The following is a 22,867-nucleotide window of genomic DNA, read 5'->3' as shown; positions in this document are numbered from 1 at the left end:
CTGTTCAGCCGTGACCCAGGAGTGGCGAGCCTGCGGGCTCCCTGCCAGAACCGCCCATGCCCTGGCATCCATGTGCCCCAGGCCTCAGTGAGGACCTGTGGCTGAGTGGCCTGGTCTTAGGTTTCCAGCTCCTAATTCTCTTTCCTTGAGCTTAAAATGGCTCAAGAGGGATAGTGCAGCTTCATCATAGCTTCCCACACACACACCGTGATTTAAAAATGAAAGGGCAGGGCCGAGGATTCAGCTCAGTGGTGCCAAAACCTGCCTCGCAAGCACAAGGTCCCGAGTTCGATCCCTGGTACCAAAAAAACCAGAAGGGCCACAAGGCTTTTAGTCCTACTTAAAAAGCCAAGTGTGAACATTTGACTGAGAAATTGTAGGTCATTAGCCGTCAGGACCTGACGGAATTTTCTCTGCCTCTTCTGTGGTTCTGAAGTGTGGCTCCTCATCCTGGACCCGGGCATGTCCCAGCTGACCTGGGAACCTAATGCTTTTAGTTTTTCACTCTTGGAGAAATCCTGTCTCCCTGCCTGTCAGAATGTTCTTCCAGTGTGATGCCGTCCCCTCGATGAGGGCTCTGGCAGAAAGAACTGCCTGTCAGACCCTGGAGATGGGTGAAGAGCCCAGAACCGTGCACTGAGGTGGGAGCCCACGCCCGGATGCAGGAGCATGGCGGGGTCTGCTGCAGGCTGGGCAGCCTTGTGCGTGCGAGGCCTGGGGCCGGCCCAGCACCAGAGCAGACGCTGCTAGAGTTGAGCAGGAGCTCAGCCTCCTGCTCAGGCGGTGCAGGTGCCGGAAGCAGCAGGATCGGCCCTGGTGGCTAAGAGTCTCAGGGCTCTGCAGCTGGGACTGCTCTCTGAAGGGTCACGCTCCCTTCAGGGAGACAAGGCAGGCAGAGCATGGCCTGGCAGCCGGCCCAGCCCCAAATCTTCACCCCTGCTTTGTCCCAGGCTGTGGATGGAGGCAGGGCGGGGACAGAGAGGCCAGGGGTGGCTTATGTGTCACACAGACCCGCTCCAGCCCCTCTCCTACTTAGCGTCTGGCCAGAAATAGACAGGGCCTGAGAAGGGGATTAGAGGGAAGTGTCAGGAAGCAGCTCGCACCACCTCCTCCTCGGGCAGTGAGCAGAAATGTTATTAGCTAGGCATGGTGCCACGGCCTGTAATTCTAGCTCTCAAGAGGCTGAGGCAGGAGGATCGCTGGGAGTTCAAGACTAGCCTGAACTGTTATAATGAGACCCTATCTCAAAAAACAAACACGTTGTCATTTCAGATTATTGGTAAATTTGTTTCTCCTGCAGAAAGAAATCATAGAGATATAACAGCTAATAAAACCAAACTCCTCCTTGCAGTGGGAGCAAGTGCCTGGCTCTGCATGTAAGAGCAGGGGGCTGTCCTGCCCACGCCCCCTGCTGTGTGGCCCGGATGTGTCCTTCTGAGCATTTTCTGGGTGCACACGAGTGTGGCTTTGATCCCCTCTCTCCCGCTCCGTTTACTCTCTATCGCTGCGACTTCTCATTTTTCACTCCCTTCCACCAAGAAGGCCAAACAATAATGAGCACAAGCACTAGGTGAAGCGCTTCATCTCTAAGAAGAAAGCGTAACGGGAGCCACCATCAGTCTTCAATAATTCAGTTGCGGGGTTTTTAGCACTTTCTTTCCAGCCTGTTATATTTGTGACCCACCGGGCTCCGTTACCATGGCTTAGAATTTCACTCACGGCGTTGGAATGCAGTGTCTAACCCAGATACACGCCTCAGGTGTGCAAGCACTAGTAAAGCTCATGGCCAGGTGATTGAATCCCAAATGAACTTTCCGTGCCCACCTGTGACCTGTCCTGGTCGGGTAGCAGAAGCCTGCGGTGAGGTGATGTTGTAACACGAAGGCAGGTTCCTCCCTCTGACCACAGATTCTGTTTCGGAAGGAGGAGGATGGTGTTGCTGCCTCCTCAGCTGATCTTCCCCTGGGGTCACTGGGCCACTGTGACGCCCTTGGCATGTGGCTTGCAGGCCCACCCTCGCCTTAGGGGTGCTCCTTCCTCAGGGGGACCCTCTCCCGCCATCCCATGGGCCTCACTCCTTCTCCGTGGCCCTGGCAGTGGCAGTGGCTGAAGCCCCTGGAGCTCAGGCACCTTCCCAGTTGACACTAAGTTACTGGATTTCCACCTCAGACCTCCTTCACAGGAGCAGGTCAGCACTGCTTACTGAGGAGTGGAGCAGCCCGGACTGGCTCAGAGCTGGCCTCTGAACCAGGGCCCTGTGCCTGGAGTGGGGGGCGCCGGTGTGGACGTGCAGCCCCGAGGCTGTAAATAAGTAAACGGCCCTGGCCAGGCTCCCGAGCACTGCAGCTGGCCCTGCTGTGACCTAGTTTTCAGTCCCCTCCGAGAGGGGCTCAGAGCCCCAAGTTCTCTAACTCGGGTTTCCGGGTTTCGGCATGGCAATTAATAACAACACTGGGAGGGAGCTGCAGCTGGGTGCCACTGCCCAGGGAGAAGTGTGGGGCTGGCAGGGCCTTGAGACACCCTGGGCTGACCCGGCCAGCGTCTGGAAAACGTGGGGAGCCCCAGACCCCCCTGATGCTAATGGGGCGCTGGCTTGTTTTGGGGGTGGTTTGTGTTAATGAGCATCTTGTGGCAGTAGCTGTGTTGGCCTTGCCTGGAGCTGTGTGTGAATTTCTAACGTTCTGTTTTCCCTTCTCTCCTTCCTCTTTTGATTTGGTTTCTCACTGCTCAATGTCTCTCCTGTCTCCCCCTTCCTCCCTCCCCATTTCTGTTTGTTTGCCTCTGTTTTGCTCAGGTGGCTTCGGTGCTGCTCCAGTGTTTGGCAGCCCTCCTACTTTTGGGGGATCCCCTGGGTTTGGAGGGGTGCCAGCATTCGGTTCAGCCCCAGCCTTTACAAGCCCTCTGGGCTCGACGGGAGGCAAAGTGTTCGGAGAGGGCACTGCAGCTGCCAGCGCGGGAGGATTCGGGTAAGCCCCCGGGGTGGAGGGACCAGAGCCACCCCCGTGTCCCCTTCCACGGCCACAACGCAGGCCTCAGTCCCATGGCCCAGGCTGGCTCTCCTGAGGCACAGTGGGGCCGTCAAGGTTTCCATCTGCTGCCAAAACCCCAAGGAAAACAGCCTTTGCCGCACCACAAGGCCCCAGCAGAGTGTCTGTGCTGGGTGCACTGTCCTCTGTCTGCAGATGCCAGGCTCAGCAGTGCTGGGCTTGGGACAGACAGAGCTAGAGGGGCTTCGGTGGGCTGCAAGTCTTGAGCGAGCCAGCTAGTTAGTTAGTGAGTTGAAACTGGCTGTTTTCCTTACTACCTGAGAAGCATCCGCCTGCGTGGCTGTCCCATGAGAATCCTGGCGGCTGGCAGGGCTTGAGGAGGGCAGGAGCCCTGGAGAGCCAAGAGCTGGCCTGGCTGTGCTGTGAGCAAAAGAACCCTCGCCTCACCATTGAGAGGAAGTAGAATCATCAGACTCACCCGCACATACCTGCAGTCCCGGCTGCTTGGAGGCTAAAGCTGGAGGAGTCCTTGAGCCTAGGAGTTTGAGGCCAGCATGGGCAACATAGTGAGACCCTGACTCTCAGAGACAGACAGGAAGACAGGCTCGGGTACCAGAGAGGAGCTATAGACAGTGATGGAGGGAGACGCTCAGTAGGTGAGAAGTGTCAAGCACTGGCCTGCACTGAGGGCCTGATTGGTGGAGGGAGAGAACAGGAAGTACAGTGTCACCTGGCTCCCAGCAACCCGCAGTCTCCAGATGGTGGATGGAAACTTGGCCCTGGCCAGGGTGTTGTTCGTGCCTTATGCTTGTTATGTCCCTTCCTGAAGCCCAGAGGAAGGTTTGCTCGGGGCCGGAGACAGCTCTGTCACCTTCAATCATGAGCATTGTGCAGTCCAGGCTGATGACAGTGGACAGAGGTGGGCCTGCAGCAAGCCACCTGGCCCTGGTCCCTTTGGACCTCGAGGCCACCTAATCATGGTCCCTTTCTACCTGGAACCCAGGTTCGGAAGCAGTAGCAACACCACATCCTTCGGCACCCTGGCCAGTCAGAATGCTCCTACTTTCGGGTCCCTGTCCCAGCAGAACTCCAGTTTTGGGACCCAGAGTGGCGGCTTCTCTGGTTTCGGACCCAGCACAGGAGGTAGGTGCTCAGGTTCAGCACGGTGGTCCCCGCTGTCTCTTAGTACACGCTGGCTCCCCCACCAGAGTGATGAGTGAGGTCCTATGACTGCTTGGCTGGGTGTTCGAAACCTGGGAGTAAAATGTCCTTAGGTTTTTGTTTCGGGGGGTTTTTTTGGTACCGGGGATTGAACTTGACCTTGCACTTGCAAGGCAGGTGGCGGAACCACTGAGCTAAATCTCCGGCCTCCTTAGGTCTTAATTAGACCTGCATTATTGTACCATTTCTGACCACGTAAAAAAATTACTGACCTAGTCTTTTCTCTGGATTGGAAAGCTCCAGGAAATGAGAGCCTTGGGGCTTGAAAAGCCAAGCCCATAGCCTCAGGGACAGCACAGAAGCCTGGTACATTGTCTTGATGTGAGTGGCGCTCTGCTGCTCCTGGGGCAAAGTCTGCCCTGTTCAGGCCTCTCCACAAGCTCAGAAGGCGCAGCTCTTAGGTGGTCACGGTGCACAGGCAGACAGCCGGCCTGGGGACCCCACGCCTAGCTCTTGCTTCTCTGGCCCTGGAGGGTGGGGTAGAAAAAGAAAAGCTGAGCTGCGGGTTTCCCTGATGAACGAGCCCTGGGGTGAGAGGGGCCAGCCCAGAGCCCCCGCCACAGCTCGGGTGGGAGCGCTGCACCCCGGGACACGTGGAGGCGCCCCTTGAAGGTTGGAAGAGCGGCGCTCACTCACACCCCACGCGGGTGCTGCACACAGTGGGGCTGCGGGGAGCCTCCCCTGGGGCTGAGTGGGAGGAGGCCCTTGGGAACCCTTGCCTTCCATGCCTGTGCTATAATTCACCTTTCCCTGTGTTTTTCAGCCTTCAGCTTTGGATCCTCTAACTCGTAAGTAGCGTCTCCCATTGGGACCTTGACAAAGCGCTAATCGTGGCCCGGGGCTGGGCTGTGGAGTGTGTGTATGGCCGCTCTCGTCGCTTTCCCTGTTGCACAAGTTTGTCCTAGAAGCTCTGCAGCACGTGTTGGGTTTGGGGGCCCCGCAGGAAGTACCAGGCTGTGGTGTGGAGAGGGAGCTCCTAAAAGCCAGCACAAGGCGGTGCCTCTCATCTCCCCCAGTGACGCCCCATCTCCAGGCTCCGCAGCCTCAGAATCCAGGCCCCTTGCCAGGTGCAGGAGCTGACCCGGCTCTCGCTGCCTCAGGTCTGTCCAGGGCTTCGGCGGCTGGAGAAGCTGAGCTGGTGTCATGGTCCCTTCAGTTCCTGCGACCAACTGTGCCTCTCGCCAGAGGACACAGGAGCAGCTGTCAGTGGACTTTGTCACCAAAATGCACCCCCAAGAGGAAACAACGGAGACCAAAACCAGAGATGCCTGGCCACGCATCTTCCTGCCTCATGGCCCGGGTTGGTTTCCCGCTCTTACACTGTTGGTCTGCTTCCGCCCTGAGCTGCTGTGGTGTGTTCAGGCCTCGGAGACGCTCCCACTCCTGTGCTGGTGTCTGGGAGGACCATAGGGGTCACCACCTGGTCTGCATCTGCGTCTCCTCGAGTCTGTGGTCCTGTATGTCAGCCCCGCTCTGCCCGGGGCAAGCCCTGGATGGCATCACAGAGGGTTCAGCGGCAGCAGCATGGTCGGGGTTAGTGTGGCTCCTGTTCAGTGTCCGTGGCCTGGCGGAGGTGGTGGTGTAGAGACAGCTCCATAGCCACTGTGTGAGGGTGACCTTGGGAACCACACCTGGCTGGCCAACTGTGGCCAGGGTGGGGGACCCCGCTGTGCAGACTCCACTGGCAGGACAGTCGGTGACATGGTTCACTCACACAGCCTCGAGAGCCTGGTTGCAGTTTGATTAAAGTTCTGTCTTTCAGGCCTGTGTGTTTTATTCTTAGGCCTGGGAGAGCCTGGAAGTTGCCGGCTGGCAGGCAGTAGGTGTCACTTTGTTATCATCCAACCTGGAATGTGGCCACCTTTGGCCTGGGCCATTAGTGGGGAGGCCAGGAAAGGGACCGTGAGTTAGAGGGCTGTGTATTGGAAGGTTGCATGTTTCCTGTTTTAACAGAAGCTGGATGTGTGGTGTCGGTTCATCCTGGGGTGGTTTGCGTGGCTTGGAGGCCAGGGCAGTGGACGCCCTCCTGCCGCAGAGCTCCTCCTAACATCCCAGCCGCCACCTCCATCCGAGGGCCTCGTCACCAGGACCCACTGGGCTGGATGCTGGCCGAGGTTGCTCGAGCTGGCGCGAGGGGGCTCAGCACCGCCGCCGGCTCCAGAAACCCTTCCTGAGCCACCGTCAGCAGTGCCGGGACCTAGAGCTGTCCCTGGGTCTGCAGGAGGTGTCATGCGCCGTGCTGCCCTTGCCGTTGGCGGAGGGCCCTGCTGGTGAAGAGCTGGGGCCCTCAGAAGGGAAGTCTGTCACCCTTGCTTAGCTCGCAGGGCCGAGCTGGGACAGAGGGGCTTCACTCTTGACGGGCTCGGCTCACCCAGGCCCCGTGTGTGCCGGGAGCCTCCGGGTGGTGAGCACAGGCACCCGCCCAGCCCTCCTCCCCTCCTGTTGCCCCCAAAGACGCCTTTTATAAATAGAAGGTGGCCCGGCCTCATCCTGTGACCTGGCAGTCTCCCCCAGTCCCCCACCCAGGTGCCGGAACAGCTCGGTGAGACCGCGTATCGGCCTCTCTGCAGATAACGCCGCCACTCACTGACAGCCTGGTCAGATGCACCCGAGGAATGCGCGCTGGCGTCAGGGCCCCTCCACATTCCTTTCCTGGGCTGAGCCAGTGGTCAGTGGCAGAGGTCAGCTCAGCACCCTGGTCCCCTGAGCCCAGGATGCCAGGCTGAGGGGCACCAAGGCCCCACTGTGACCACTCCTGGCCTGCTGCATGGTTGTGGGGGCAGCGGCTCACTGCTCCCAGCTCGTGCAGCTGGGGACGGGTGGGAAGGAAAAGGAGCAGGAAGGTGCTGAGCCAAGTCCCGTCGTGTGTGACTTCCAGGCATCTGTGCCACACATCCAATTTGATGCTCTCCATGGCAGTGCAGCAGGAGGGCCACAGGCGGCTTTCTCGAGGACAGGTGGCACTCAGGAGCCCACACGAGCCCTTGACAGGGGTCGAGGTGCCACTGGCCGGTGGTGTCCAGCTTTGCCTTCCCTGCAGCCCCAGGGAAAGTTTCTGGGTGAGGTCCACGGCACTACAGAGGCCATGGGCCTGTGCCCGGGCGCCCTGAGCCTCCCGGCTGTGCCTGAACAAGGCCTCCAAGTGTCCTGAGGACCTGCCCTCCACAGCGACACAGGATATGACACCTTCATGGCTAGAGATCGGCACTCAGCTCCTGGCAGGGCCAGCCCTGGTGGAGACCCGAGGCTCTGTCCTTGTGGGCCACATCTGTGTCCCTAGGCAGTGTCTAAAGGGCAGAAGCTACTAGGAGGGCAGGAGGCTTTCCTGAAATCTCTGATACGAGAGTTTAAATGTAAGCTTCTCTGGGCACCTGCCCAAAAACAAAACCCTTGGGAGCACACGTGGGCCAAGTCACCTGCTGCTGCTGAGCCCCGTGTGAAGCCCCTGACTAGCAGGCGGGGGAGACGCAGCCATGCCCTGGTCCTGCCTGACTCCCCTTTGCTGGCCTCAGGTCACGGGTGACAGCTCAGTACTCGGAGCAGGAGGCCCCAGGCCCTCCAGGGTCACCCCCAGTCTCTCCTCCCTCCTGGGTTCCCCCTTGGCTCGTCTGGCAGAGCCCTGGCCAGTGCCTGTACACGTGCGCAGCATCTTACATTTCAGCCAGGGTGGGAGCATAGGGCCGGGGGGCGAGGCTGCATCTTCCCCCAGCCTCTCCCTCTATCTTCAGAGCGCTTCCTACCAGAAGTCAGTGTCCACCCCAGCAGAAAGGGCTCTGGGATGGCATTTCACAGGTCTTTTTACTCAGGGGTGGTGTGGGCCTTTGATACGCACCTTGCCCTGTGTGTCAGTAAGATGCCATTTCCCATGTGCTTTTACCCCATACCCTTTTGCCTGGTGACGGAAGTGCCCCTAAAAGGCCTCCCCGTCCGCATGGTGGGATGCACACCGCACACTTCCTGGGAGCTGCGGCTCTGACTCCTGCGTTCCTCTTCTTCACTGGACCACAAGTTGTCTCCTCGGTGTCTGCAATGCGCCTGGGTTGCACTGTGCCGACCGTGGCATACGTAGCGCTCATCTTTCATGGGAGCGTTGAGCCCAAGAGTGGGGAACTTGCCCGTTCACCCAAGGGGTGGTGGCTGGGCCGACACCCACACTGCCTTCCTCTTCCTGTTAGGCCCCTGTTCTTTACCCTGGGGCCCTGAGATTCCTCTGCCCCAAGACATGGGGGCCTGCGTGTGCTGGGGACACTGCTGAGCCCCACCCTAGGGACGGGAGCCAGCCTTGGACCTGGGTCACAGAAGAGACCTGGCTGGTCCAGCTCCTCATCCAGCAGCCTCTGCCATTGTTTGCATTTGTGACCTGAAGGGCAGGGGCCACACAGGTGTGGCTCCAGGGTGGCAGGGGAACAGCTGGCTCCGTCCCTGCAGCTGTCTCATCACCCTTCCTCCCAGCCCCTCCCGAGGGCGGCTTTGAGGCTCTGCCTTGTTCAACCCCTCTGCTTATAAATAGAAGCATCCACTCTGCAGGCCTGGCCGGAGATTCTCCGCATTGTTTTTGGGCCTAGATTCCCAGCTGCAGAGGAAGATGAGGGTTGGGGACAGGAGGCTCAGCAGCGTGTGACAGGTCCGGCCCTTCCCCAGCCCGCACTGAAAGCCTCACCCTCTGTCCCCTTCACCCAGGGCTGCCACACACTCAGGCTCTGCCCAGATGCCCCATCACCCTGTCCCCGGGCTCTCAGGTCTCAGCTTCAAGGTCTGGGCCTCCCCTGACACTTCCGGACCACCTGCTCACTCGCAGGTGTCCTCCTGTCACGTGGCCAGGTTGTTTCGAGGCACACAGCACGATGACGACGTTATTTGTGATCTTAGTTACTTGATTCATTCACCTGCCCTGTCCTCAGCAGTGCCTGTCCTGGCCAGGAGGGTCCGAGGCCCTGTGTCCCCTGTGTCCTGGCAGGAGAGGAGGCCGTGCCCGCCCTTCCCTGAAGCCCCCAATGCCGCCTTGCCCACTTCTCCAGCTGGCCTGGCTGCCAAGCTCTGTCCCTGTTGGAGCTGATGGAAGGGGCTGTGTGCTGACAGGCAGCTCAGTTGTCACCAACGAACATTTTCAGGAGCCGAATCCTCAAATCTGGCTCTGTACTTTCCAATCACTTTCTTCTGTTTTAGTGCAGCTTGGACCCAGCAGAGGGGCAGAACAGCGGCTGTCCCTCAGGCCAGGCCCCGCCCTCTGTCCCTCCCCACCCCACCTACCCTGTCTTCTGTTCTTCCAACCGGCTAAAGACCAGGGGCCCCTTGTCATTCAGAGCCACTCTGGAAGCGGGATAAACACCCCAGACTAAACCCAAGTGGCATCAGTTCTGCCAAGAGGTGTCAGCACCACAGAGGGTGCCAGTGGCAGTCACCACCCAGAAGCACTTATCAGCATGCCCACTGCCTGTGCCGGCCCCTGCCGGCCCCCTGGGTACACAGCAGTGTCATCACAGCACTTGGGAGGCTGAGGCAGGAGGTGCCCAAGGTCAAGCCAAGCTTGGGCAATTTAGATCCTGTCTCCAAAAGTATAAAGGGCTAGAAATGCAGCTCAGTGCAGAAGGCCCTGAGTTCAACCCCCAGCACCACAGTGAGTACCTAAGCAGGTAAAAGCTGATGAGGATGTGGGGGAAAGGAACCTTCCACACTGCCTTACAGGAGTCGGTGCGGCCCCTGTGGAAGTCAGTGCAGAGGCCCCTCACAGATGGAGCGCAACCCTACCATGGGGTCCAGCTGTGCCTCACCCTGGCCCTCACCAGAGGTAAAGCCAGCTGGCTGTGGTGATCCTGCCTGCCCGTACTCACTGGCACAGTCCACGAGAGCCGCCATGTGGGGCCAGCTCATGTGCCCGTCAGCAGGTCACTGGGGTAGTGTGTTAGGTACTTTTCTCTCTTGCTGAGACAAAATACCCAGCACTGAAAGTTAAAGGCGGAAGGATTTATTTGGCTTACAATTCGTAGAGGTTTCAGCCCGAGATCGGCTGGCTCCAAGGCAGGGTGGCAGAAGGGCAACAGTGCATAGACTACTTAGGGCAGGCAGCACTCACACTCAACCCTTGTCCCCTGGGGCCTAGCGTTGCACTACTAACCAGTCACACACTAGATTCAGCCACCCTGAAACAGCCCCACCTCATTCCCATGGGGCCGTAGGGGAACCTGGACACAGCTGTACAGATAGAAGTGGTCTCTGTACACTGCAGAGTACTATTTGCCCATAAGAGGAGCACAGCTTTGTCCCTGCAGGAGGGTGGGCGGATCCAGAGGTAATCATGTTGAGCAAAATAAGCAGACTCCACGAGACACATGCAACGCGTCCTCCCCACAATGAGGGATCCGGGAAAGATGAGAAGGAAGTAGAAGGGAGGCTGTCATTAGAGAAGGGGAAAGGGAGGCCAGGGATGTAGCTCAGTGGTTCTGCCGCCTGCCTCACAAGCACAAGGTCCCCAGTACAAAAGAAAAAGTGGGCAGTAGGGGATGGATATGATCAAAATACACACTTCGAACCCCCCAAAACTGCGAAACGGGTGGAGAGACAGGGTAAAAATGACCAAAGTCCCACTGCCAGTGCAGACCTGCCCAGGTGAGATCCACACATTGTGTAACCAGTGTGACTACTAAGAAATGTGGAAAATCACACTTGTGGATGTGGAACAAAGGTGAATTGTCCTTTTCTTTTGTGTGTGTGGGGGATGGGTGGGTATCAGGGATCAAACTCAGGACTTAACTTGTGAGGCAGGCACAGCACCACTGAGCTAAATCCCCATCCCCTGAATAGTCATTTTCTAACCCGACAGTGTCATGACTGACGGGAGAGCAGAATGCTGGGAGGGAGCGAGTGCCCCGCCACCCCAGCTGCAGCCTGGCCCGGGCTGGGGGACGGCTTTGATGAGGGCTAGGGCAGCGCTGTGCCCAGGCCTGCAAAGCCGAGGTTGCAGAGGGAAAGCTGCAAAGCTCCCTGGATTTAGCAGGAGCAACATGTGCATGGAGAACCAATGACGGCGTCACAGATCCTCTCCGAGCTCTCCCCTGACCAGAGTGATGGTTATGGAGAAGCCCAGGCCCCTGCTGGTCAGGCAGGAACTGGAGACAGTATTATTACACCTGCTGGGCCAGGCCCAGGCATCCTTTCCTGTGTCCATGGGGCCCTGGATTCAAATGGAAACCCTGCAGATGCAGTTATGGACAGAAAAAAGTCACAGGAAAACAATGGCGCAAACTTCGCCCACTGCCACACCGAGATCCATTTGTCCCCGCGCCTGCTCCCTGCATGACTGTGGGGGTCCAGGCAAGGAGACTCCGCTCGAATAGCAACCAGGCTCTGCGGAGGTTTGTGCAGATTTTGTCCCTCCTCCTGAGGGCTCTGTTGCAAATAAATTCTACGTTCATAACAATATCTTCAGGAACCAAGATGAGGTCTTTGGCAGCTCTGTCATTGAGCCTCGGGAGGAATCTGAGGAAGTAGAGTAGCCTGAAGAAAGCCAGAAGACACCTGAGGCTGTATCCAGTGATTCTGGAACTTTCTATGGTCACAACGTCAGCAGTGATCTGAAAGAAATTTTAGAGGTGGGCCGGGGATTTAGCTCAGTGGTTCTGGTGCCTGCCTCGAAAGCGCAAGGTCCCAAGTTCGATCCCCGGTACCAAAAAAAAAAAATTTTAGAGGAACCCATTGTGGAACCAGAGTCTGATCTGAACCAGAACCAGAGCCAGGAACCTGCATCTGAAATCCAAGAGGAAAAGTCTGAGCCCGTTTTAGAAGAAACTGCTCCAAGGATGCTCGGAAGTGTTTTCCAGCACTGCACACAGAGCTTGGACAGTGCGGGAAGACTTGAGGACATTTTCTAGGGCATCTGCCCAGTGAGAACCTTCCTCCTCGTAGCACTGCTTCTGTTGCTGGGACCCTCCTCACGCTACGAATGTCTCAGCCTGAACCAGATTCCACCACAGAGGCCTCAGGGATCAAAGAGTGGGGAGCAATGGGTAAATATTCCTCCCAGAGGGGACCCGGGCCGATCCTTGAGGTGGGGAGCAAGGTGATGTTGAACCCGGAGGACTGTGGTCCATCCCGACAGCCACCAGCTCTTCCTCGGTAACCTGCCTCAAGAGGTGGACAAGTCGGAACTTCAGGATTTCTTTCAAAATTGGCGGAGCAGTGCCCAAGCAGTGGTGGGGACTGGCCCAGTTTTGGTTTTCTGAGCCCACGCAGAAGGTCCTCAGAAAGGCACACCCTGTTCAGAGTGAAGTCCATCTGAACTCGTGGCCAGGGGAGGGGACCCTGGAGATATCAGCCAGAGACCTGGAGGCCCTGCCTGGGCACACGGTGCAGAGGGGTCTGGAGCGGGAAGGGGCCACTCCAAGGCAGTGAATGAGGCTATAACCCCAGCTCCCCAGGAACGGTGACTTTCTTCAGCCACCCTTCCCACGTCTTGGAGTAGGACCCCAATCTGCTATACACTGCTTACTTTTCAGTTTCGCTTCTCTTTGTGTCGATGATGTGCTGCTCCCTTTCCGTTCTCTCTCTCGGCCTTTCAGTCCTTTACTTCCAATTTTGTGGAACCGTATTTTAGAAAGAATGGATTTTTAAAGAGGAAGAAAAAGGACTGAATTTCCTTGCTTACTTTGCATATACAGATTGGTTTTTGTTGTTGTTTTAGTTTCTGTTCAGAATGGGTCTCACTATGTAGTCCAGGCTGACCTTGAAACCACTTATGCAGACTAGGCTGACCTCAAACTCTCAGGGATCCTCCTGCCTCAGCCTCTCAAGTGCAACACCACACCAGGCACTAGATTTTTTTTTTTTTTTTTTTTGGTACCAGGGATCAAACTCAGGACCTTTCGATTTCGAGGCAGACAGTAGCACCACTGAGCTAAATCCCCAGCCCCTGGGTCTTTTTTTGAATAGCCATTCCCCGCATGAATATATCTCATTTATTACTGACATTTGATGTGTTTCATTCACTGAAATATTTCTTACTTATTTTCTATGTGTTTCAAAAACCTGTGAGAAATACAGGATTTGATAAACATTTTGAAAGGAAGAAAAATCTAAATTGTTTCTTCTTTGAGAGTCATGACTACCTTCTGATATTGAAAAACTATCATGAAAAATCTGAAAAAATTTAATTCTCACTGATATGGTTAAAAACTGAATAAAAGGTGTTAATAGAAAAAAAAAAAAGAGAAGAAAGAAATCACACAGCGGCCAGGCTTGGAGGCACATGCCTGTAATCCCAGTACTCAGGAGGCTGAGGCAGGATGATTGTCCTGAGTTTGAGGCCAGCCTAGACTACATAATGAGTTCAAGAGCTTGAACTATATAGTGAGACCCTGTCTCAAAAATAATAATAATAATAATAGTAACAATAATAAACTAATTCCAAAAGAAAGAAGGAAAAAGGAAACAAAGAATAGAAAAAATGAACAGAAAACAAACAGCAAAGTGGTTGATTTAAATGAAGCCATATCAATAATCACATAAAATAGATGTGGTTAAAAATGCAAGACAGAGGGGCTGGGGATTTAGCTCAGTGGTGCCCCTGCCCGCCTTACAAGTGCAAGGTCCTGAGTTTGATCCCCGGTACAAAAAAAAAAAAAAAAATGCAACACGGAGGGTGTGGTGGTGCAGGCCTGTGATCCCAGCATTCAGGAGGCTGAGGCAGGAGGATCACTGCAAGTTCAAGGCCAGCCTGGGCTACATAGTGAATTCAAGGTCAGTCTGAACTACATGGTGAGATCTTGTCTCAAAAAACAACAATAACAAAAAGAGCAATAAACAAAAGCAAGAACCACCTATATGCTGCCTATAAGAAACCAACTTCAAAAAAACCAACTTCAAGACAAGAAATGATTTTTCAAAATAAGAGGAGAAAAGATACACCCTGCCAACACAAAGTTTTTCTAAAAAATCTAGAGTGGGTACATTAATATCAGGTGAAGTAGATTTCAAAAGAAAGGATATTATCAGGGATAAACACAGCCATTTCATTATGTGTTGATCATGAAGAGGACATGAGTCCTAACCATTTCTGTAGCTAATACAGAACTCTAAAATATGTGAAGCGAAACCCAAAGAATTACAGGGAGACATAGATAAATCCAAATTAGTCACAGCTTCCAACAATTGAGAAAACAAGACAAAAACCAGAATTTTTTTATTCTTTTGTGTGTGTGTCAGTAAAACTTTATTTACAAACATAAGTCAGGATGGGGGCTGGGGATTTAGCTTAGTGGTTCTGGCACCTGCCTTGCAAGCACAAGGTCCTGTGTTCGATCCCCAGTACCAAAAAAACAAAACAAAACAAAACAAAAAACATAAGTCGGGGGCTCGGTTTTTCCTTTTTCCTTTTTTTTTTTTTTATTTGCTTTTTTGGGTCAGGGTCTCAATTTGTAGTGGAGGCTGGCCTTGAATTCCCAGTGATTCTCCTGCCACAGCCTCCCAAATGCTGGAATTACAGGTATGCACCAGCCACCACACCTGACCCAGAAAACCACAGTTTAGAAGCCTTCAATGACACTATGGGATCAGGATGGGATTGTCACTGTGGAACCTTCCATCCAACATGGTAGAAGCCATGTTCTGTTTGAGGACTCGCAGCGTGAAGTGCATTGGGTGACATACAATTCAATATATGTAAAGGATTTGAGCTGGGGATTTAGCTCAGTTGTTCCACCACCTGCCTCAAAAGTGCAAGGTCCTGAGTTTGATCCCTAGTACCAAAAAAAAAAAGGATTTGAGTTATGCAAAATATGTTCTCTGAAAAAAAAAAAATGTTCTCTGACCACAATAGAATTAAATTGGAAAACCACCAAATATTTGGAAGCTAAGCAACACATTTCTTTTTTTTCTTTTTTTTTGGGGGGGGTGGTGGTACTGGGGATCGAACTTGGGTCCTTGTGCTTGCGCAGCAGGCAGGAAGCAACACATTTCTAAATAACCTATAATTAAAGAAGAAACAGGGAAAATAATTTTAAGTTAATGACAGATGACAATACGATGTGTCAAATCTCGTGGCAATAAAGCAGTCCTTCATAAGATTAAAGGCTGTGATAGAGGCTGTGTGCGGTGGCACACACCTGTGATCCCAGCATTTGAGAGGCTGAGGCAGGAGGATTGCTGTGAATTCAAGGCCAGCCTGCACTACAGAGAAAGACACTGTCTCAAAAAAACAACAAAAAAATGCTGTGTTAGAAAATAGAAACAGAGGGCTGGGGATTTAGCTCAGTGGTTTCACGGTCTGCTGCACAAGTGCAAGGACCCAAGTTCAATCCCCAGTACCAAAAAGAAAAAAGAAAATAGAAACAGAAAAGTAAATGAACCCCACAATAAGCAGAAGAAAGGAAGTCCCAATGATCAGAGCAGAAGTCAAAAAGGTAAAAAACAAAACAAAACCAAAGAGAATAGGGAAAAAGTCAAGGAAGCTAAAAACTGGTTCATTGGGAAGATAATTAAGTTGATAAAACTCCAGCCTGACTTTCCAGGAAAAAAAGAGAAAACACGAATTACCACTGTCAGAAATTAGAAAGGCCACACAACTACAGATTTTTCATATGTTTAAAAGGCAGAAAATATTATGCATGTCTTTGTGCCAATAAATTCAACAACTTTCATGAATCAGACAAATTCCTTGAAAAACAGGATCCAGGTTCACTTAAGAGGAAATAGATAAACTGGGCACAATAACACACCTGTAATGCCAGCACTCAGGAGGCTGAGCCAGGAGCATTGCCATGAGTTTGAAACCAGCCTGGACTACACAGCAAGTTCAAGGCCATCATGAACTACATAGCAAGACCCTGTCTCAAACAAACATAAAAATACAAGAAATCTATGGAACAAGAAATATGGAACACTTCACAAATTTGCATGTCATTTTTTTTTTTGATGCAGAGTCTCGTTTGAACTCACAGCGATCCTCCTGCCTCAGCCTCCCAAGTCCTGGGATTACAGGCCTGTGCCACCACACCCACCTTGCATGTCATCCTTACATAGGGGCCATGTTAATCTCTGTATCATTCCAATTTTAGTATATGTGCTGCCGACATGAGCATACGCTCATGTTTTCTTCTAGGACATTTATAGTTTATGTTTTACAGTGACACCCATGGTGCATTTTGAGTTAATTTTGACTGTGGTGCCAGGCAGGAACTGGAGTCTTTTTTAAAAAAAAATTTTTACATGGATAATTCATTTGTTGCACAGGATTTGTTGAAAAGCCTATCATTTTTCAAGTGCTCTGCCTTATCACCTTTGTTGAAAAGCAAGTGACCCAACCCTCGTGGATCTATTTTCAGACTTTCTACTGTGTGTGGCTGGCCCAGTTCCCTTGACACCAAGACCACACGGGCTCGGGTGCTGCGCCCCACGGTGGGACTGACCTCAGGCAGCGTGTGTTCTCTGTCCTGTGGTGATGCAGTACAGCGGGTGAAGCCAGGGCCTCATGCACGAAGCCAGGTCCCCTCCCACCGAGCCGAACCCCAGCCCTCACTGGCCCACTTCTCATTAGCACGTGATTGCTGCCAGAGCCTCCTGCAGTAAGTCTCTAGTCCCCACCTGCCCAGTGTGCAATGCAACTCAAGTTGAAGAAAAACTTAAGACAGAGTTAGGAGAAATCTCTGAATTGGGACAGCCTTTGGCAAAAAGCACTGGCCCGTCTCTTCCACCAAATTTTATTATTCATCAATCAGGGTAAAGGTACATGTATAGATGTGCAATACGTGAAATCTCCATGGGAACTAATGCAGGCAAGGCTTTAAAGAGAAGTCAAAGCATTTTCAAATTAGAAGCGAGCTAGACAAAATATATGGTTGTAATTAGAGCATTGTCCTTCAAGCTATGAAGGCACTAGTTGTGAGAATGGAGTTTGGGTGCGATTACTCTGACCTCGGCTATGGATGTTATCTTGTATGAGCCCCACAGCCTCATAGGCCAATACTCTGGCCTCGGGTGTGGCCGTTAGCAGGAGGTCATGTTAACCTGCGTGCTACCGCAGTGCTCAGGAGATGCTTCTGTGAGTCACGTAGCTTCAGTCAGACTCGCTTCTTAGAGGAGCCCAATGGAGGGAGTTAACTCTTTGCAGCCTGCACTGCCTGCAGCATGTCTTGGGCATCATCAACATTGTGGGCGCTGGCAGTCCCAGTTAATGGACCCCGCCGTGGCAGGTCTATGTGCTCATAAGGATTTTGATCATCCCCAGCCCGTGACCCTTTAGCAGCCTAGCTTCACATTTGTTAGGTTTCAATGTGTCTAATGTATTATGACCACATCCATCCTACCCGTTACCTACCTTATACCCTTCCCCTTGCCATAGTTCTCTTCCTCTTGTCTGATGATAGTCTCCCTTCTGCTTTCTTTCTTTCTTTCCTCTTTTTTTTGAGACAGGATCTCACTATGCACTCAGGCTGACCTTGAACTCATAGCAATCCTCCTGCCTCAGCCTCCTGCGTACTGGGTTGCAGGCATGTGCCACTATGTCTGGTGTAAGCGTTCATTTCAATCAGCAATATCTTACAGTTTTCAGTGTTGATGAGTTTCTCAATATTAGGCCCTTTTCATACCAAGCACTGCAATATCCCATTAGATGGATAACTACCATTTATCTACTCACTGTGGATGGGCACTGGATTGTTCTAGTTTGGGACTATTACAAATAAAGTTGCTGTACACACCAGACACAATAGTACACGCCTATGATCCCAGCACTTGGGAGCTGAGGCAGGAGGATCACTTTGAGTTCAAGGCCAGCCTGAACTACACAGTAAGACCCTGTCTCAAAAAAGCAAAATCCAAAACCAAACAAAAGGAATTCTGACTGGGCAGGTCAGATCCCAGGTGCCGAGGCAGGAGCCACCCTGGGTGAAGGTCCTCTGATACCTGGCGGGGCCCTGTGTGACCAATGCCTAAGGGCGTTGTGTGCAGGAGCCACTTCCGGGGTGCTTGCACCTGTGCTCTGAGACCCCTGTCCTGCTTCTGAGGAGGTGGAACCGTCCAGGGCTTCCTGTCCCTTGACTCTCCCAGGGGGGAAGTGGGCGGAAGCGGATTTAGCCCAGCCCCCGGCTCCCAGCTTCCGTTCGCCAACCTCACAGCGGCTTCCTGTGCCAGGTGCTGCAGGATCCTCAGGGCAGGGGCAGCTGGCGCAGGCCGGTGTTGGTGTGGGTGCCGAGGGCTGTGTTGGGGACAGATGCAGAGGCCTCACAGGAAGTGGCCGCTGGTGACAGGAAGCCCCCGGGGTACAGGGAAAGCTCTGCCTTGCTGTCTGAGGCCCGCAGGGGTTGTGGCTGTGGAGGCAGGAAGTCCCCAGAGCTCTGCCCAACCTGGCCATGCTGACAGCTGTCACCTGTGTCAACAGGAGCCCCAGTGCTGCCCGCCGGTCACACTGTCCCTCCACCTCTTGCAATGGCCCTGTTGGATGAAAAGAATCGGGAGCCGGCATGATGGCATATGACCATCATCCCAGGACTCGGGGAGGCTGAGGCAGGAGGGTCACAAGTTCTAGCCCAGCCTGGGTAACTTAGTGACTTTGGAATCAATCAATCAATCAATGTTAAAAAAGTAGTGACTCGAAGCCCAAGGTCACACCTGTAAGCACCCCCCATGGGTGTTCTGACAGACCTTCCCAAAGGTCGCCCTGGAGTCCAGCTCGGCTACACCGTGTGTCTCTGCCCAGCAGACCCAGTTGACCAACACTGAACAGCAGTGCAGGGCAAGGGCAGGGGCAGCAGAGGTGGCTCAGGGCATCGTGAGCCCTTGGCAGGAATGGAGCCGACACCACGTGCTTTGGGGACAAGAGGTGAGCCCTGGGCGGACCCCGGACCCCAAGGAGGAGCAGTCAAGCTCATGGACTCTGAGTAGAAGAGTGGTTGCCAGGGCGGGGAAGGGGCACAGGGAGTTTAACAAGTGTAGTTTTAGACTTGCAGGGTGGACCAGAAACTGAATAATTTGGGAGCGGCAGTACTGGCGATTGAACCCAAGACCTTGATCCTGAAGTTGCATTCCCATCCCTTTTTATTTCTATTTTTGGTTCCGGGGATTGAACTCGGGTCCTTGCATTTGGGCAGCAGGTGGCGAAAGCGCTGAGCTAAATCCCTGGGCCTTTATTTCTTATTTTGAGACAGGATCTCGCTAAATTGCTAAGTTGCCCAGCCTGGGCTCAAACTTGTGATCCACCCAGCCTCATCCCCTTTAAATAGGAGAATTGGGTGGTGTGTGAATTATATCCCAATAAACCTGTGGAAAAGACCTTTGCAATATTCACTGACCACCTGACCAGCACTTGGTGTGTATTTCTTGGGGAAGCTGAGAATCCTAAATAAATAACCAAGCTTGGCCTCAGTTCCCCGGATGCACCAGACAAATTTAGCTATAGTATTTAAAGAAAGGCCTGTCTGGAGCTGGGCGTGGTGGAGCACACCTGTCACCCCAGCACTTCGGAGGCTGAGGCAGGAGGATCACCACAAGTTTGAGTGAAGCCCTGGCTCAAATTTTAAAACGAGTTTTAACCAACAGGGCATCTCTAGTCCTCAAGATGACCCGGGGTCTCCGGGATGCTGCTCCCTCATACACATGTGATACAAAGCATGTTCTCCCCATCTTTGCCGCCTGGCCAGGAAGAACAGCCCGGGTGGCGTCTCAGCCTGGGATTAGGAAACTCAGGCATTCAGGGTCAGGTGACTCAACTCTGCTCCGCAGGACAAGTGGCAGCCAGGAATAGCGTGGGCTTCTGCCCCGTCTCACGGGCTGTAAACACCCAGCTGCACGGCCCGGCATCTGATGCTAAAAGTCTGATAAAATTCGAGCCAGGGCTTGAGCCGCTGGGGGAATTAATCCCGCCCCTGCATTCCCAGCCGCACTGTCTCAGGGACAGGAATGCACTGGCCTCGGCCAGAACTACAATTGATTTGGGGGTTTACCTCTCTGGACACAGGCAAAGACAGAGTTTATCGGTTCACCCGCTTTTCTCACATTGGAAAGTTTCCAGAGCTAGCCAGGTATGTGCTACACACCTGTAATCCCAGAACTCTGGGAGGCTGAGGCAGGAGGATTGCCCAATCTGGGAAATTTAGTGACTTAGTAAGACCCCGTCTCAAAATAAGAGTAAAATAGGGCAAAGGCCCAGGGTTCAGTCCTCAGTCCTGCACAACATCAATACATAAAAGTCTCCAGTGCTTGGGGCTCTCTGGGGACCTCCTGCCTGGCATTGCGAGGTGGCCCAGACAAAGTGGGTCAAAGGCTGTATTTGAAGCCAGCCCAGCTCTGCAACTTCCTAGCCTGGTGACCCTTAGTAGGTCCCCTAGGTCCCTTCTGGGCCCAGCTTCCTCCTCTGAGAACAGGGAACAGCAGCACTAGATGTGACCAACAGTGGCCAGGGGGCCTTGGGTTGCTGCCATGCTGGCCACCAGGATGTGGGTCTCCTCCGTGGCTGGCTGTGTCATCAGCCTGCAGTGGGCAGCTTTTGGTTGATATCATCGAGTGCTTTCATCGAGTGCCCAGAGCCCAGCCAGCTGGACAGGTCTATGCAGGCTCCAGAGAGCGCAGGGATGGCCATGGGGTAGAGGCAGCTGGAGGTGACAGGAGTCGGCCCGCTGTGAGTCGGGACCCAGAGACCCTGTCTCCTCTCTTCCCGGGACCCCAGGGGTTCCTTTCTGTCAGACCTGACGCGGAGTTTTGTCCATCCTGGAGCAGCACCAGAGTCCCGTGGGGCAGCCGAGCTGTGGGTGGCTTGCAAGGCAGCAGGTGCTGCATGTGGGGTCCCCAGCAGCTGCTCCCCCTCGACATCTCAGCAGGTGGGAAGCCCCCATCCCCGCCAGGCTAGGGTCCCGGGAGGGAGCTGTGACAGCTGGGCCGTGCCTGGTGTCTGTCTCAGCCCAGTCTGGATTCTAAATTTAACTCTCTATCAGCTTGGGGCTGGCGGCTTCCCCAGGGCCACCAAATGCCACTTGGGAGCCACAGCCTCTGCAGGCTCCTGCAGGTCCCTGCCCCTGACTCGGGGTCTGCCCTCACCCACAGGCAGCAGGCGGTGTGGAAAATGCGTGTTCTCAACGCCACCTGGCTTCTTGCTCTGGCTGTTGGTTCACACACACACACACACACACACACACACGCACGCGCGCGCACGCACCTCGCACACAGCAGCGCTCCGGAGCCGACTCCACAACCCCAGGCCAAACCACAACAGTGGCTGGCACCACCCAGCAGCTGTCTGGGTGGGGGCGGCATCAAGGCCTGTTATGCAACTTCCTGCCTTGGTGTCTCAATCTGAGGAGGCAGGATGCAGGCGCCGCAGAGAACCCAGAGAAGAAACCAAGGCCCAAGACCTGCAGTGGGTGCTGGGGTGTCCTGTCCCCCACAGTGCTGCAGAGAGGCGGCCACTCACCCAGAACGAGCTGTGGCTGCAGGTGACCAGGCGCCGCTTTGCACAGGGAGTGAGCAGGGCTCTGGGGCCAGGAGGAGGCTGCAGGAAGACTTCCAGGAAGTGAGGTGGGGGAAAGGCATTTCCTGCCTGGGACCCAGGATGCCATGGCTGGGGGTTTTCTTAGTACTCGGGATAAAACCCAGGGCCTTCACCCTGAGCTACATCGTCAGCCCTTTTTATTTATTTATTTATTTTTTTGGTACTGGGGATTGAACTCGGGTCCTTGCACTTGTGCAGCAGGCAGCGAAACCACTGAGCTAAATCCCCGGCCCGCCCCTTTTTATTTTTTATTTGGAGACAGGGTCTGAATTGATAAGTTGCCCAGGCTGGGCTTAACCTTGTGATTCTCCTGCCTCAGCCTTCCAGGATGCTGGGATTACAAGCCTGCAGGGTGTTCTTGGTAATAGTACCAGTAACAAGGGCCACTGGACGTGTCTCACACCCATGAGGCTGAGCACAGTGGTAAAAGCCTGGCTCTGGGGTGAGGGATCGAATCCTGGTTCTACCTCTATTTAGCTGTGTCCAGGGCAGCGTCTTGAGCCCTACTCCGTTTTCTCTGTCACTCAGGGACAGCACCTCCCTCACAGGGCTGCCATGTTCGTGGGGTGAGCTCCCTTCCAGAATCCGTGCAGAGCAGGGGACTGTGCAAGCCAGGGCCCTGTGCACATGAGGTCTGCTGTTTCTGCCAAGTTCCTTCAAGTGGCCCAGGCCAGGCCCACAATGAGGTTCTGATCAGAAGAAGCCAGCAGCCCACTAGGCCCTTCGTCTGCTCCTGGCCAAGCTCGGCAGCAGAGCCCATGCCCGAGGTGGTCCTGGGTGTCATCCCATGAGACAGGTTGCAGGGGTGACCTGAATTAAGGCCCTACCTAAACAGTCACCCTTGACGTATTTGTCAAAACCCCACCCATGGGGCCAAGGATTTAGCTCAGTGGTTCCGCCGCCTGCCTCGAAAGTGCAAGGACCGGAGTTTGATCCCTGATACCAAAAAAAAAAAAAGAACCCATGCATGAGTCAGATGCGGTGCCACACAACAGTCATCCCAGCCCTCAGGAGGCTGAGGCGGGAGGATCGCTGTAGTTTGAGATCAGCCTGGACTACATGGGGAGACCGTGTCTCCAAAAACAAAACCAAAAAAACAGCCAGGCTCTCCCCAAGAGCCAGATACCAGGGCCCACAGTCACAGCCAGGGCCACTTCTGGTCTCAGAGCCGGCTCCGGTGGAGACAGGG

At 54.1% G+C, this 22,867-nt stretch overlaps 1 protein-coding gene, 1 non-coding gene and 1 pseudogene across 5 annotated transcripts in view; 2 read left to right on the top strand and 1 right to left on the bottom strand.

Annotated features, from left to right (window-relative positions):
* Positions 1–5,969, top strand: part of Nup214 (nucleoporin 214) — an 83,429-nt gene extending 77,460 nt beyond the window's left edge. For 2 of the 4 annotated variants that reach the window (XM_013073755.3, XM_004849097.3), the window contains exons 33-36: positions 2,795–2,966; positions 3,991–4,130; positions 4,972–4,996; positions 5,309–5,969. In XM_013073755.3, coding sequence (XP_012929209.2) covers positions 2,795–2,966; positions 3,991–4,130; positions 4,972–4,996; positions 5,309–5,342 — 371 coding nt within the window. In that variant the 3' untranslated portion in view covers positions 5,343–5,969. Of the gene's footprint in view, positions 1–2,794; positions 2,967–3,990; positions 4,131–4,971; positions 4,997–5,224 lie in introns of all 4 variants that reach the window. The other 2 variants (XM_004849096.4, XM_004849095.4) reach the window with 1 other exon arrangement.
* A 5,257-nt stretch (positions 5,970–11,226) lies between these two features.
* LOC110350128 (ras GTPase-activating protein-binding protein 1-like) lies at positions 11,227–12,567 on the top strand (annotated as a pseudogene).
* Positions 12,568–16,174: 3,607 nt separating this feature from the next.
* On the bottom strand, positions 16,175–16,279 carry LOC147826045 (U6 spliceosomal RNA). The gene has a single exon (XR_015439891.1). It is a non-coding gene; the product is annotated as a U6 spliceosomal RNA (small nuclear RNA).
* Positions 16,280–22,867: the final 6,588 nt, after the last annotated feature.

This window comes from Heterocephalus glaber, unplaced genomic scaffold (assembly GCF_053883595.1).
Source record: "Heterocephalus glaber isolate CG9 unplaced genomic scaffold, H.glaber_assembly_v1.0 deba00001479, whole genome shotgun sequence".
NCBI lineage: Eukaryota > Metazoa > Chordata > Mammalia > Rodentia > Bathyergidae > Heterocephalus > Heterocephalus glaber.
Note: the sequence above shows the minus strand (reverse complement) of the source record. Positions and strands in the feature narration are given on the sequence as shown.